Raw genomic sequence first — 13,196 nt, 5'->3', positions numbered from 1 at the left:
TGAGCCCCCCCAGGCAAACCCCAAAGGCGGCTGGGAGGGGGGCTGCCGGGCGCAGCTGCCTCTGGACACCTCTCCTCCCTCCTGCCGTTTTGCTTCTTTTCCTAAAGCGAGCAGCTTCTCTCTTTTCTCTTTTTTTTTTTTTTTTTAATTTTTATTTTTTCCTTTTTAATTTTTGATTTGATGCTGGGGTCCTTTCCCTTCTCCCCAGCCTCCTCCCCTCCCCGCTGCAGCCTGAAGCAGTGGGGGAGGGGAGCCCCGCTCTCCCTGCCCCCCCCCCCTTCCCACTCCATCCTTGCCCCCCCGCGGGGGTGTGCGTGTGTGCGTGCGTGTGTTAGGGGGTGTGTGTGGGGTGCACACCGGGCTGCGGGAGGGCCACTGGCCCCAAACGGGCACCCCCGGGGTCTCCGGGCCGAATCGGTCCAAGGGGGATGGCAGGGACTGGAAACGTGGGTTTAAATCCCATCTTTCTTCCTTTTCAGGCCAAATGTCCGTAATTTTTAGATCGAAACTTGAAAGATAAATCAAAAGGGACCTTAATAGACTAGGTAAAATATACCCGTGCACGTTTATAAAGACATATTCCTATGCTGTGTAGATAACAACGCACGCTGTTTACCATCTGTATCTTCCAGAGCACAGAAAAAATGTCGCCATTTTGGTCTCATGCTGAAATATTATTAATCTTTGGGCTTTATCTTGTTCCCAGAGCCATCCTTGCCTGATGCTGAAACATTGTCATGCATCCACGAAGCTATATAGAGCTTTTCTGCATAAATAGATAAAGCATGCTCAGTCAAAGAAAGGGATTGTAAATATATTTATACCATGCGGTTTATTACATAGAGAGATATGTAACCATGGAAGGGAGGCTTATTTAGTCTGATATTTTTCATTGAAACATGGTTATTACCCAATACAGACCAACGACTGATGATTATTTTGGAGGAGAAAATGTTTTTTTTTTTTTTTTTTTTGCCACATTACAAGACATGGCTCCTTTCAAATAAGCGCACATACATAAAATTCAACACCCCCCCTCCCCGCCCCGATAAGCTGCGTTAGATAAAACAAAAGGTAACGGTACAGCCGGTGAATTCCTAACGTGTGGTTACTTTAGCAGCAATAATAACATTTCTGAAAATGTTCAAGAGAAGGAATTTGGCGTTTTTTCCCCCTCCCACTCCGAAGAAAGAAAAATACAGGCGATTTTGCCCCTTCTTTCCAGAAACCGTTCCCTACCCCATCTTCAGAGGCTTTACGTTACCAGTAAGAATTTGTATTTTTGCATTTAAGATTCTCCCGATTAAAAGATCCCTCTGGAGGCAGAAGTAATTGATTTGCCCAAGAATTTCGCGTCCCCTCTCCAAAGGTTTTGTTCCAGGTGGTTTTTGTATTAGAATGACCACAAGAAACAAATGTGCAGAATAGAGACACCCACGCAGGTTTTTACTCACAAAGCCTGGTTAAAGTCCAAACCTCTCTCTTTATTATTTGCCATCCTGCTGTTAATCCCAATATTTTCCAGAAAAAAAAAATAAAATAAAGAAAATAAAAATAAAAGAAAAGCCCGACCCCAAGGTAGGCGCAGAGAAGCAAAATAAAACCGGGCTTTCCCACAAGCAGAGCAGTCCTCTGCCAGCATATTTTAAAAGCAGCTTTTTTCCTTGTTTACTCGCGTTTCTTGCTCTGCCTCTTTTCTCGGCCACATTTGATCTTGGAAAGAGCAAGAAGCTTTAAATGTGTTCTTAAGGGCCAGTAGCTGTCAAACCTTTTGGCGGCCAAGATTGATCGCGCGCAGACACCACCAGAGCTTTGTTTGGACTAAAAGCAAGAAAATTAAACCCCTCGCATTTTCCAACAGCATCGATATTTGTAAGGCATCCCTTTTGAGGGATTAAATGACAAGTCTCGTTCTATATTTTATTTAAACAAGCAACCACCAAAAAGCCCATTTAAAGCCTCCCAGCCCCTCCCCTCCCCCTCTCTCCAATGCCTTCGCAGATATGCTACATCTTGTGGGTGCATTAACTTAAAACCGATTTTTTAAATGCACTTCGTGCAGTCTGGACGGAGACTGATCCGCTGAATGCTTGGGGGTCTTCTTTTCTTTTTTTCCTTCTTCTGCTTCTTCTTCTTTATTTTATTATAATTATTATTATTTTTAAATACGAAGACGCTTGCCGACCCCTTTTTGGCAACTCCGAAAATAAAGAGAGACAGCAACGCATCGCGCAGGCGATGGTCCCCGGCTGCTCGAGGACACGGAGACCGGCTCGGATGTTCCTTCCCCCGGCCCCCCCGGCCTCCCCCGGCCCCCCGGGCCCCCGGCCCGGCCCGGCTCCGCGGGAAGGCGAGCTCCGGCCCGGCTCTGACCGTAGGACTCATCGGGCTGGCTCCCATGGCCATCATTGTCATCGCTCGCCTCGGTCTGGTTGGAAAATTGTGCCCAAACCTTCCAAATTCGGGGCTCGACTTGGCAGAGGAAAATGGAAACGACGGCAGAGAGCCAAGCTTCGGAGGCGAGAGCCGTGCCTCAAGTTATCGCCCCCGCAGCATTTTCGCTCTGCCTGGCCCCGTGAAAACAAACCCGCTACCAGCCCATATATTTCCTGGTAATCGAAAATACTCACCAGACCCAGCCTACTACGGTTATTAAGCAAATTATGCCAGCAGACGGGAGTATCGTTTGCAAGCTAAGGCACAGGATTTTGGTCTTTTTTTTTTTTTTTTTTTTTTTTTTTTTTTTTTAAAGAGGCAACAGCCAGACGCTTTCGCAGCCTCGCGATTTGGCTCGCCCAGAGAGGTATTCCTAGGGTATGTTTTATGGTCCAATCCCGGGAAGCCAACTGGAGAGGGAAGTCACGAAGCGCAAGGGCTGCTGCCTATGTGACTCTTCCCCTAGAAGCAAGGTTGCTGAGGAAGATCCAGTTAAACAATGGCTCGGCACCGGCGGCCAATTGTTCTCCGTACTGTACGCCCGATAGCCACAAAAAAAAAAAAAAAAAAAAAAAAGGAAGATAAAAGAAAAAAAAAAAAGAAAAAAGACACAAACAAACAAAAAATAAAAGAAGGAAAGAAAAGAAAAAGGAGCCAATGGAGGCTGAGTCGGGAGCGATAAAGTAGTTTTGGAGGAAGTGCTATTCCCTAGGAAAAAATCAAGACTCTCTGCTACAGACTCCTGCCTGGGTGCAACTTCTTATGTGGGGGCCTGGCGGTGTCAAAACTTTGAAGATTAATGGATTACTTTGTTAATGACTCAAGGCGTCAGATTGAGGTGCTTAAATGATTTGTGAGGTGCAAAGCGTTTTCCTGACAGTCCCAAACAATGAGAGAGGAGTGCGCGGGTGGAAGCGAGGGAGGCAGCAGGCTGCAGGACAAGCAGCCGCACACCCGCACACACACTCGCCCGCTCTCACACACACACACACACACACACACACGCTGGCACACACACACCAACACTCGCACACACACTCGCAGCCTCCCCTCCAAACACAGAGACGCACCCGCACCTCCCTCCCCACCCCCGATCATTTCGGATTAGGACGCCAAGGGGATAGATACTAGAGATATCATTTCCCTCTTTAAAAAAAGTGTAAATAAAGCCTTTCTGGCCCCCAATGAGGCGTTCCTTCCCGACTTTTTTGGATCAATCAAACAGACAGTGGCTTCTTTTGATTAAAGCCCAAATTGTCATTGGGCAGAGGCAATCATGTGACAGCCAATTCGGTCCAATTTCAACCTTGTCTCCATGAATTCAATAGTTTAATAGTAGCACGGTCCCCATACGGCTGTAATCAGTGAATTAGAAAAAAAACACCCCACCAGCGATCTTCTATGATATATTTTTTTCTTCTCTCTCTCCTTTTTCCTGGGCCTTCCCCCCCCCGAGCCCCCTGAATCCGAGGGAACTTTTTCTCCGCGGGGGCTGCGAGTTGAAGGCCATGAATTTCGAATTCGAGCGAGAGATTGGTTTTATCAATAGTCAGCCATCGCTTGCTGAGTGCCTGACATCTTTTCCCCCTGTCGGTGATACATTTCAAAGTTCATCAATCAAGAACTCGACGCTTTCACACTCGACACTGATTCCTCCTCCTTTTGAGCAGACCATCCCCAGCCTGAACCCAAGCAGCCACCCTCGCCACAGCGGCGGCGGCCGCCCCAAGGCGAGCCCCCGCGGCCGCAGCGGCAGCCCGGGCCCCGCCGGCGCCCCGCCGCCCCCGGAGTACCCCTGGATGAAAGAGAAAAAGGCGTCCAAGCGATCCGCCCTGCCGCCCGCCTCGGCCTCCGCCTCAGCCGCTGGACCTGCCTGCCTCAGCCACAAAGGTCAGTCCCAAGACTTTGGCCGTCGGGCCGCTTTGGGGGGCTCCCCGCAGCCCCCCGGGCCGGCCCGAAGGGGGACGGGGGGCTCGGGGCGGCCGGGGCCGTCGGGGCTGGGCTCAAACCCCAAACTTTTCCCCCAAGTTGCCCCGCCGCGGGATGATTTATTTGAGTTGGAGCTGACCTCTCTTGTCTCGCTGTCCTAGACTCGGGGTATTTGACAGTAATGAAGAGTGATAGATTGCTCCCGCTCAGCTCGGCGGCTGATGCATTAATTATAAATTGCGCTATGGCTAATATAAAGTTTGCTCTGGCCTGGGGAGGTTGGCGAGCTGCAGGCGACGAGCTGGAGGCGGCCGAGGGGCACGCAGCACCGGCCGCTCAGCAGGGCGACACAATGGGCTCGCAGCACCCGAGGGCGGCCATTTTGTTGCAGTTGCTGGTTTATGCTATGTGGACATATAGATAGAGCCGCTTCCAACGCGGGGAGAGAGGGAGAGAGCGCTCCCCCCCCTTCCACACACCCCCCCCCGGGATGCGATGGGCTCGGATGCTGAAATTCAATCCGTGCATTTATCCGTTTTGTGTGTGTGCGTGTGTGCTTTTTTTTTTTTTTTTTTTTTTTTTTTTTTTTTTGGCTTTTCGCTTTCCTGGTGCTGGTGCTTTTGGGGTGTGTGCGTGTGGTGGTGGTGGTGGTGGTGTTTTTCTTTTTCTTTTTCTTTTTTTTAACAGACCCCCTTGAAATCCCCGATAGTGGTAACGGTGGATCTAGGCGGCTGAGGACGGCTTACACCAACACCCAGCTTTTGGAGCTAGAGAAAGAATTTCATTTCAACAAGTATCTCTGTAGACCGAGGAGGGTTGAGATTGCAGCCTTGCTGGATTTGACTGAGAGACAAGTCAAAGTCTGGTTCCAGAACAGAAGGATGAAGCACAAGAGACAGACCCAGTGCAAGGAGAACCAAAACAGTGAGGGGAAATTTAAGAGTTTAGAGGACCCGGAGAAGGCGGCGGAGGACGAGGAGGAGGAGAAAGCCCTCTTCGAGCAAGCCCTCAGCAACGTCTCAGGCGCTCTTTTGGAAAGGGAAGGCTACGCTTTCCAGCAGAATGCACTGTCGCAGCAGCAGGCGCAGAATGCGCACAATGGCGAGTCCCAAAGTTTCCCCGTTTCGCCTTTAACGAGCAATGAGAAAAATCTGAAACATTTTCAACATCAGTCACCCACTGTTCAAAACTGCCTCTCAACAATGGCCCAGAACTGTGCAGCTGGCCTAAACAATGACAGTCCTGAGGCCCTAGATGTCCCTTCTTTACAGGACTTTAACGTTTTCTCCACAGATTCCTGCCTACAGCTTTCAGATGCAGTTTCCCCCAGTTTGCCAGGATCTCTGGACAGTCCCGTAGATATTTCAGCTGACAGTTTTGACTTTTTTACAGACACACTCACCACAATAGACTTGCAGCATCTGAATTACTGAGAAATTAAAGACGTCCTCTCCAAGGGTCCTGCCTTCTCCTCCTTATTCTCCCTCTTTATTTTTATTTTTTCAGTGAATTAATTTTATTTCCCCATCCCACCCCTTTTCCCGGTCAGTATTTTCTGTTTATTACCTCCCTTTTGCTGTGCCATTTTACCGTTTCCTACGAAGTTTTAGTTGTGTTCAATTTTAACCTAGCCACATTCTAGGTCCTTCTATGAAAGCAATATATGAGGTCTGTAAGAAAGTGATCATATAGGAATTGTATCGTCACTTTCTTTTTATTTTTGTATTGCATTAGGATGCGTTGTCATAAGTATTTTTGGTAGAATAAATTCTTGTTTGCTACAAGGAGCTTTCTCTTTTTTTCTTTCCCTTTTTGCCTCTCTCTTGCTCTCTCTCTCCTTCCAGCACTGATAACACTACGGGTTTTTCTCCCACTCCCTTCCACTGTTTACTAATAATCAAAATCCAACATTCTGACTGCGATCTCTCCCCTTTTGGCAATTTAGGACATTTAGTAGAGAGGAAAAAAAAACGTTCAAATTCTTTATTGCAAGAGTTTCTCACAAGGAAAAAAAAAAAAAAAAAAAAGGAAACTAAAACCGTTCACAGATTTGACGGAGATTTCTTTCCTTTAATGTATAAACGCAGCATCTTATCTCCGTGCCGATACCAAGCTTGGGAATTCTGAACTGTAACAAAAGCATAAGCGAGCACTTTCTCTGTTACAGACCAAACGTGAGGCAGATTCAGGAGGCTGTCTCCTGCAGAAACTAGCCTGTTACATACAAGAAAACCTTTTTTTTTTTTCTTTTTTTGGGGGGAGGGGGGGGGGCATATTTTTCTAGAATGCAGCGCTTAGCCAGCAAGCTGATGCAGGGATCTTAAAAGATACGAGAGCTCACAGAGGGTGCGCTTGGTGAGTCCTCACGTGCTGAGCGGTCCAAGAAATCAGCCCTAAAAGGAGAGGAAAAAGAAGAAGTTAGCGTTTGCAAAATCAAAAGGCACAAAAGCGAGGAAAAAAAGCGTCTAGGGCGGAATCGCACCCTCCGCTCGGTCCTCTTGAGGGAAGGTTTTTCCCGTTTAAACCCTTCCTTGTGGGGCGAAGGGGTGCTCCCGAAAAGGGTCGGGTGTGACTCCCAAGCTGAGATTTCCTCGGGCATCCCCCCAACCCTGGGGCAGCAAAGCCAGGCTTGGAGAAAATCTCCGGCGAAGTGCGTGCGGTCAGCGGTGGCGGGGGGCTCGGGAGGGGACCGAGCCCCGTCCGGGGGCGGCGGGCGAGCAACAGATGCGAGCGGGGCTTCTCCACGAAGGGCTGAGGGCGTGGGGACATCCCGGAGAGAGTGGGGGCATCCCGGAGAGAATGGCTGGAGCGGGGGCCGGGGAAGGCACCGTCCGTGCGAGGAGTGCTGCTGCCTTCCCAGCTCGGCAACACGCTGTGGAGCTGGGATGCGTGGGTTATAGCTGGAAGGGCTGAACGCAATTCTTCCGAAAGTCATAAATCAAACTCTTTCTATGAATGAGAATGTCATCAAAGAGATCAATTGCAGGAACACATGCACAAATAAAAATCCTCTTACGTATTTGCCGGGGCTGGGGATCCCCGTCTAAAACCATTAAGTGAGAAGGCGTTTAGTCATAATTCATTTTTATTGCTCTTTTAAAACAACAGTTGGCTGAGCTGCGGCCGCGGCGAAACCTCGGCCCTGCTTCTTGTCCTTCTCTCCGCTCCAGCCCAGCCCTGCAGAAGGCGAGCCGCAGTTTAACTCCCGTGGCACGGGGCTGCATCGGCCGGGTCAGGGCCGCTTTTGTGCCCAGATGCCTGGATGCTGAAAATACTCAAAAGAAAAAAAAAAAAAAAAAAAGGACTAAAAAAAAAAAAAAAAGGTATGGGGGAGAAAAAAAATACGCTACAAGGCTCAAACCTTTAGCTCTCTATATTTAAATAAATGGGGGGATGCGGAGATCAGGACTCGCCTCAGAGTCTCCCATGAGCCCTGCGGCCACAGCGGGGGCACTGGGGGCGGAGGCGAACTCCCACGAAAAAGCCTAAATCGCCGGAATCGCCCCGTTGGCCCCAGTCTCGGACAGGAAACGCCAGTTCCCGGCCAGGCCCGGAGAGGAGTAGCGGAGGGCAGAGCGGGACCGGGGGCCGGGGGCGGCAGCTCTCCTCGCCGAGGATGGGGGATTGCCCCCTCGGCTCTTACCCCGCTGCCCCACGCACGGTACCGGCAGCAAAAACCCAAGGCATCGCGAGAGAGACAATGCAACAAAAGAGACGGGGGCTCTTCCCAAAAATGGCACGGAAAAGGGAAGAAAAAAAAAAAAAAAAAGGATTTCAGATTTCAGGATGCTGGAGCCTGTAAGAGAGGTGCTGTAATTTGTCGGATTTTACGGGTAAAAATAATCTATTTGGAGTAAAATATACATTATTCTTGGCCGGCTGATGTAAAAAAAAAAAAAAAAAAAAAAAAGCTGAAAAGATGCCAGCTCTTTTATTGGTAAACAGTCCCAGCGGCCTGCCTTTTTTCCTCTGCCTTATGCAGTATTTATCACAACAGGTTTACAGGAATGAAATAAATATGTTTATGTCCCTTTCCATAGCTCAAAATGATGCAATATAATGCCATAAACGCCTCTGGAGTGTTGTTTCTGTTGTCCTCCCCCCGACCCCCCCGGAGTTTAAGAAAAGGAACCTTTCCAGAGGGCCCTCAACCATTCGTGCCTGTGCAGTAAATGAGAACAAATAGAAATAGTAGGAGCATCCGGATAGACGCGTGGTGGAGGGAGCAGCCCTTCGGTGTCTGCTGGCCATAGGGAGGCCTTGGAGATGGCACGGGATAAAGGCTGACCTAACAGCAGTAGGAGAGCTTGCACCTAGGAGAGGATGTTGTGGTTCAGATGGGAGGGAGGAGCTTGCGGGTGAGTGTGTGTGTGTGTGTTGGTGAGCAGAGAGAAGTGGCAGGGTTAGAAGAAGCCCTTTGAATTTCCAAACGAGCAGCAGCCGACCACGAGAGCACAGCGATGGAGGAGCCGGCTGGGAATGCACCTGCAGGAGCACGGGAGGCGGCTCCTCCTGGGGCCGGCGGATGGGAAAACCACTTCCCATCCGTCCTTCCCCGAGGTTATCGTTAGGACTGTTGGTGCCATCCCCTCTCCCTGCAGACGGATGGGTGCCCTGGGGCGGACGGATGCCTGGTCTTCACCTCCCCTTTCCTTTTCCGCATACGTAACCCGAATACGGGGTCGCAACCCACATCCCACCGCCCTCCCTCTTTTTCGGACCTTTTTTTTTTTTAAATTTCTTTTTCTGGGGGAGGGTTGGTGGTGGGGAGGGGCAAGCTGTAGTCGATGCTCAGCGCGGTTCCCAAGGGTCCTGGGGCCGCCTCTGCCACCGGCCATCTGCCACCTCCCGCCGCTGCCGGCCCGGGTGCTGGCGGAGCGCGGGGACAAAGGGACCGGGGCGGCGGGCCCCGCACCTCCCGCAGCTCCCCTGCCCCGGCCCCGGGCCGCCTCCCCGGGCCGCCGGGCTGCGACCTGCGGCACCCCGGGCAGCTTTCCCCCCGCCCGGCCCGGGGCGGGCGGCAGCGGCGCCGCGGGGCCCCAGCAGATGGGCTGCGGAGCCCGGCGGGTCCCCGCCCCGTCACCGTCCCCCCCTTGTCCCCGGCTCCCCCTCCCCTGCCCCAGTCCCGGGCTGGCGCGGGGGAGCCCGGCGGAGGTGCGGGGGGAGCGGGGATGCGGGCCGGGGGGAGGCCGGTGTGCCCGGGAGAGCACAATGGCCGTCAGTCCCAAAAGCGCCTCATTTCCATGCTAATGCCCGCGGCCGCCTGGTGTTGCGGCTGGACAAGCCCCTTTAACTCTTGGCGTCGCGTCGCGCTGGGCTCTGCGGCGAGGCAGGACCCAGGTCCTTTGGCCCCATCTCCATCCTCCGGAAGACCCCCGTCCCCGTCTCTATCCCCAGTAGCAGTCCCCATTCCCGGTTCCATCCCCATCCGCGTCCCCTGGGCTGGTGCTCTCCGCGCTGCCCCCTCCACCTCCCCCCGCACCCCCCGGGGGGCCCAAACCGGGGGGCGAGGGGCGTCGGAGATGCCCGGCACCGGCCTGACAGCTCCGGGGCCGCCGCAGAGGCACTCACCCTGGAGGGGCCGGGCTCCGCGGGCCGGGCTCCGCCGCCGGGCTCTCTCCAGCCTTCCCCTCTCAGCGGGCGGGCGTCCCCCGGTGGGCAGCAGCCCGGCCCCCCCGCCCCCCGGGGGGCCGCCGCCGCCCTGCCCCGCGGTGCCGCGCCGCGCCGCGCCGTGCCGTGCCGCGCCGTCGGAGCGCTCGGCGTTTAAATGCCCCCGACGCGGCGATCTATCAGCGGCAGGAGCCGGGAAAGTCCCGCAGGCGCCGCAGCCATTGGCTGCCGCCCCCCACGTGCCTCCCCGCTCGCGGTACCTTCGTGTCATTTTCCTCCCGGCCCCATGGAGGATGTGGGAAAGTTGGCGCGGCCCCGCTGGCCGCTGAAGACCCGGTGGCGGCGTGACAGCAGCGGGACGCGGCGAGGATGAGCTCCTTTCTCGAGTACCCCGTCCTCGGCGGCGAGGCGGGGGCCTGCGCCGCCCGCGCCTACCACCCCGAGCACGGGATTACAACTTTCCAGCCCTGCGCCGTCAGCGCCGGCAGCTGCAGCGGGGAGGACCGCTTCCTCGTGGGCCGCGGCGTGCCCATCAGCCCCCACCGCCACCACCACCCCCCGGGCCAGCCCGCCGCCTACCAGCACCACGGCGGCCTGGGGGTGTCCTACGCGCACCCCGGCTGCGCCCCGACGTACGGCTCGCAGGGCTTCGGCGCCGCCTACGGCCCCTACCCGCTGGGGCAGGACGCGGAGCTGGCCGCCGGCTTCCCCCCCTGCGCCCCCGCCGTGTACTCGGGCAGCCTCTCCTCCTCCGCCGCCGCGCAGCACCCGCACCAGGGCTACGCGGGGGCGCCCGCCCAGTTCGTGCCCCCCGCCTACGGGCAGGAGCAGCAGAGCCTGCCCCTGGGCACCTATAACCATGCCCTGTCCCCCCTCCACGCCGGCCACCAGCAGGAAAACTCCCGCTCCCCCTCCGCCGAGACCTCGCCGCCGGCGCAGACCTTCGACTGGATGAAAGTTAAAAGAAACCCACCCAAAACAGGTCAGTGGCCCGGCGTGGAGGGGAAGGGAGGAGGTCGGGGCAGCTCCCTGCCGTCGGGGTGCCGGGGGTGGCTCGCAGGTGCCCCGCGCCCCCGGGAGCCCCGGAGCCGTCTGCCCGCAGCGCTGGGAGCCAGCGCCGGCCCCTGCCGCCCCCCCGCTCCCCTCCCTTGGTCGTACGTCTTGTAATTCATAACCCACTTATCAAGTTTCCTCTGACACCAGAGGCTGACTCCAGTTTAGCACCTCGCACTCCATCACTCACCCTGCCGGGGCTTCCCTCTTATCCTGCGAAGTCCCCGCTCCCTATCGCTTAGCCGGTGTGGACATATTGATTACGTCGCCTATAAATCATTTGCGCTCACTTAACGCCGCGTGTCCCCTTTGCAGGCAAGGCCGGCGAGTACGGCTTCGTGGGGCAGCCCAACACCGTCCGGACCAACTTCACCACCAAGCAGCTCACCGAGCTGGAGAAGGAGTTTCACTTCAACAAGTACCTGACCAGGGCCAGGAGGGTGGAAATCGCCGCCTCCCTCCAGCTCAACGAGACGCAGGTGAAGATCTGGTTCCAGAACCGGCGGATGAAGCAGAAGAAGAGGGAGAAAGAGGGGCTGCTGCCCATCTCCCCCGCCACCCCCACGGGCTGCGAGGAGAAGGCGGAGGAGTCCTCGGACAAGTCCTGCTCGTCGCCCTGCAGCGCCTCGCCAGCCTCATCCTCCTCGGACACGCTGCCTGCCTCCAACTGACACCGCCGTGCCCCGACGGGGGGGCTCGCCCCGATCTCCCACGGGTGCCCAGATCTCCCACGGGTTCCCCCGGTCTCCCACGGGTGCCCCGATCTCCCATGGGTTCCCCCATCTCCCACGGGTGCCCCCATCTCCCACGGGTGCCCGCGGCCCCCACGGGCGCCCCCCCGCCGCCGGGCCCCGGGGTGCCGGCTCGCACCTCGCCTCCCAAAGGTCCTTTTTCGGTCCCCCCCCCGTCCCGTTTCGCTGGAGGAGCCCCTTACCCGCTCAAGGACGGGTCTCTGACCTTCCCCGAGCGACAGGCAGGTTACATAGGGTACACGACCTCACGAAGAGCTGCACTATTGCGAGTGTTTACACGACTTACAGGACTTTCATCCCTTAATTTAATGTATTCTTTGTTCGTGTCTATGAGTTGGTTGCTTGTAAATACTTTGTCCGAGAGATTTATCTTTTTACAGATTTTTCTAGAAATGACGTTTAGATGATCAGGTTGAGCAGGGTGAGTGCATTCGCAGAACCGGATCCACTTTTGTACCGGCCAAAAGCCGACGACCGCATCAAGCAAACGCGTGAAGCTCGAGCAGATACCTCAAAGAGTAGCGCTGTTCCTCTCCGTGTGACAAGCAAGGCTTCAATTGCACTAGGTTTTGTAACCCTTACCCGGTGTGCTTGCCCCCCCGCCCTAAAGCTGTGCCGGGTTATACCCGCCCGAAGGGTACACCCGTCCGAGAGAGACCTCACCTCTTCCCGTTTTCGGATTATTTAGACTCGATGTCTTTTCAACCTTCTCGTGAATGTGACGAATGGCCAAATGAATGTATCATTTCTGTGGTTGGTGTCTGGACCGTTGCATGACGCCCCGTGCTTTGATGTACCCCGGGTACACTGAGGTCTATCAGTTGTCGCGTGTCAGCGACACCTCCTGATTTTCTGTACAATCATCGGAGCTCTGGGATTACCCGCTGCTGGAACCCAGGGCAGGATTTACGGGTCCTTACAATGTCTGTAATAAATATATTCCGCTTTCAGGTATACCTCGTGTGTCTGCCTCTGCGTGACATCACCGAGGAGCCCCAGCCTGGGCCCAGCACTTCGGTTTCCCCAATTTTCCTCTGCTGGGGCCTTTTGTAGGGCCGGAGGGGGAGGAAGTGTCTCCCAGCGTTCCTCCTCCCGGGCTGCCCGGGCTGACTCATAACACAAACCTTCTTCCTTTTCTATGCTCAAATAATATTATTTTTAGGGGATATAAGGCCCTCCTCTCCCTCCACTGTAACTGGGAGGAATTTATGACCCCGATCTATTTCTGAAGCACAAACACGAGAGCTTCCTGGGTCAAGTGCTAACCTTTTCACCTCGGGATGGATGTTGACACTTACATAAACAGAGCACGCTTCAAAAGCAGAAACTGTCTTCAGCCAGTCTTTCCTCACATCGCAGGCCCCTCGCCAAGGGCTGCACATTTCATTAGCCCGGGCACTGAGCTGGGCCAGCTTC

General features: G+C 54.7%; 2 protein-coding genes across 2 annotated transcripts; both read left to right on the top strand.

Moving 5' to 3' along the window:
- The first annotated feature begins 2,926 nt into the window (after positions 1–2,926).
- HOXA2 (homeobox A2) lies at positions 2,927–6,162 on the top strand. Its single transcript, XM_082755431.1, has 2 exons — positions 2,927–4,326; positions 5,053–6,162. The coding sequence occupies exons 1-2, from the start codon at positions 3,945–3,947 to the stop codon at positions 5,796–5,798; spliced, it is 1,128 nt and encodes a 375-aa protein (XP_082611557.1). The 5' UTR covers positions 2,927–3,944; the 3' UTR covers positions 5,799–6,162.
- A 4,107-nt stretch (positions 6,163–10,269) lies between these two features.
- Positions 10,270–12,719, top strand: HOXA1 (homeobox A1). The gene is made up of 2 exons (XM_082755289.1): positions 10,270–10,957; positions 11,344–12,719. The coding sequence occupies exons 1-2, from the start codon at positions 10,345–10,347 to the stop codon at positions 11,697–11,699; spliced, it is 969 nt and encodes a 322-aa protein (XP_082611415.1). The 5' UTR covers positions 10,270–10,344; the 3' UTR covers positions 11,700–12,719.
- The last annotated feature ends 477 nt before the right edge of the window (positions 12,720–13,196 follow it).

This window comes from Aythya marila (assembly GCF_965140915.1).
Source record: "Aythya marila genome assembly, chromosome: 2".
NCBI lineage: Eukaryota > Metazoa > Chordata > Aves > Anseriformes > Anatidae > Aythya > Aythya marila.
This window is presented reverse-complemented; position numbering and strand designations above follow the sequence as displayed.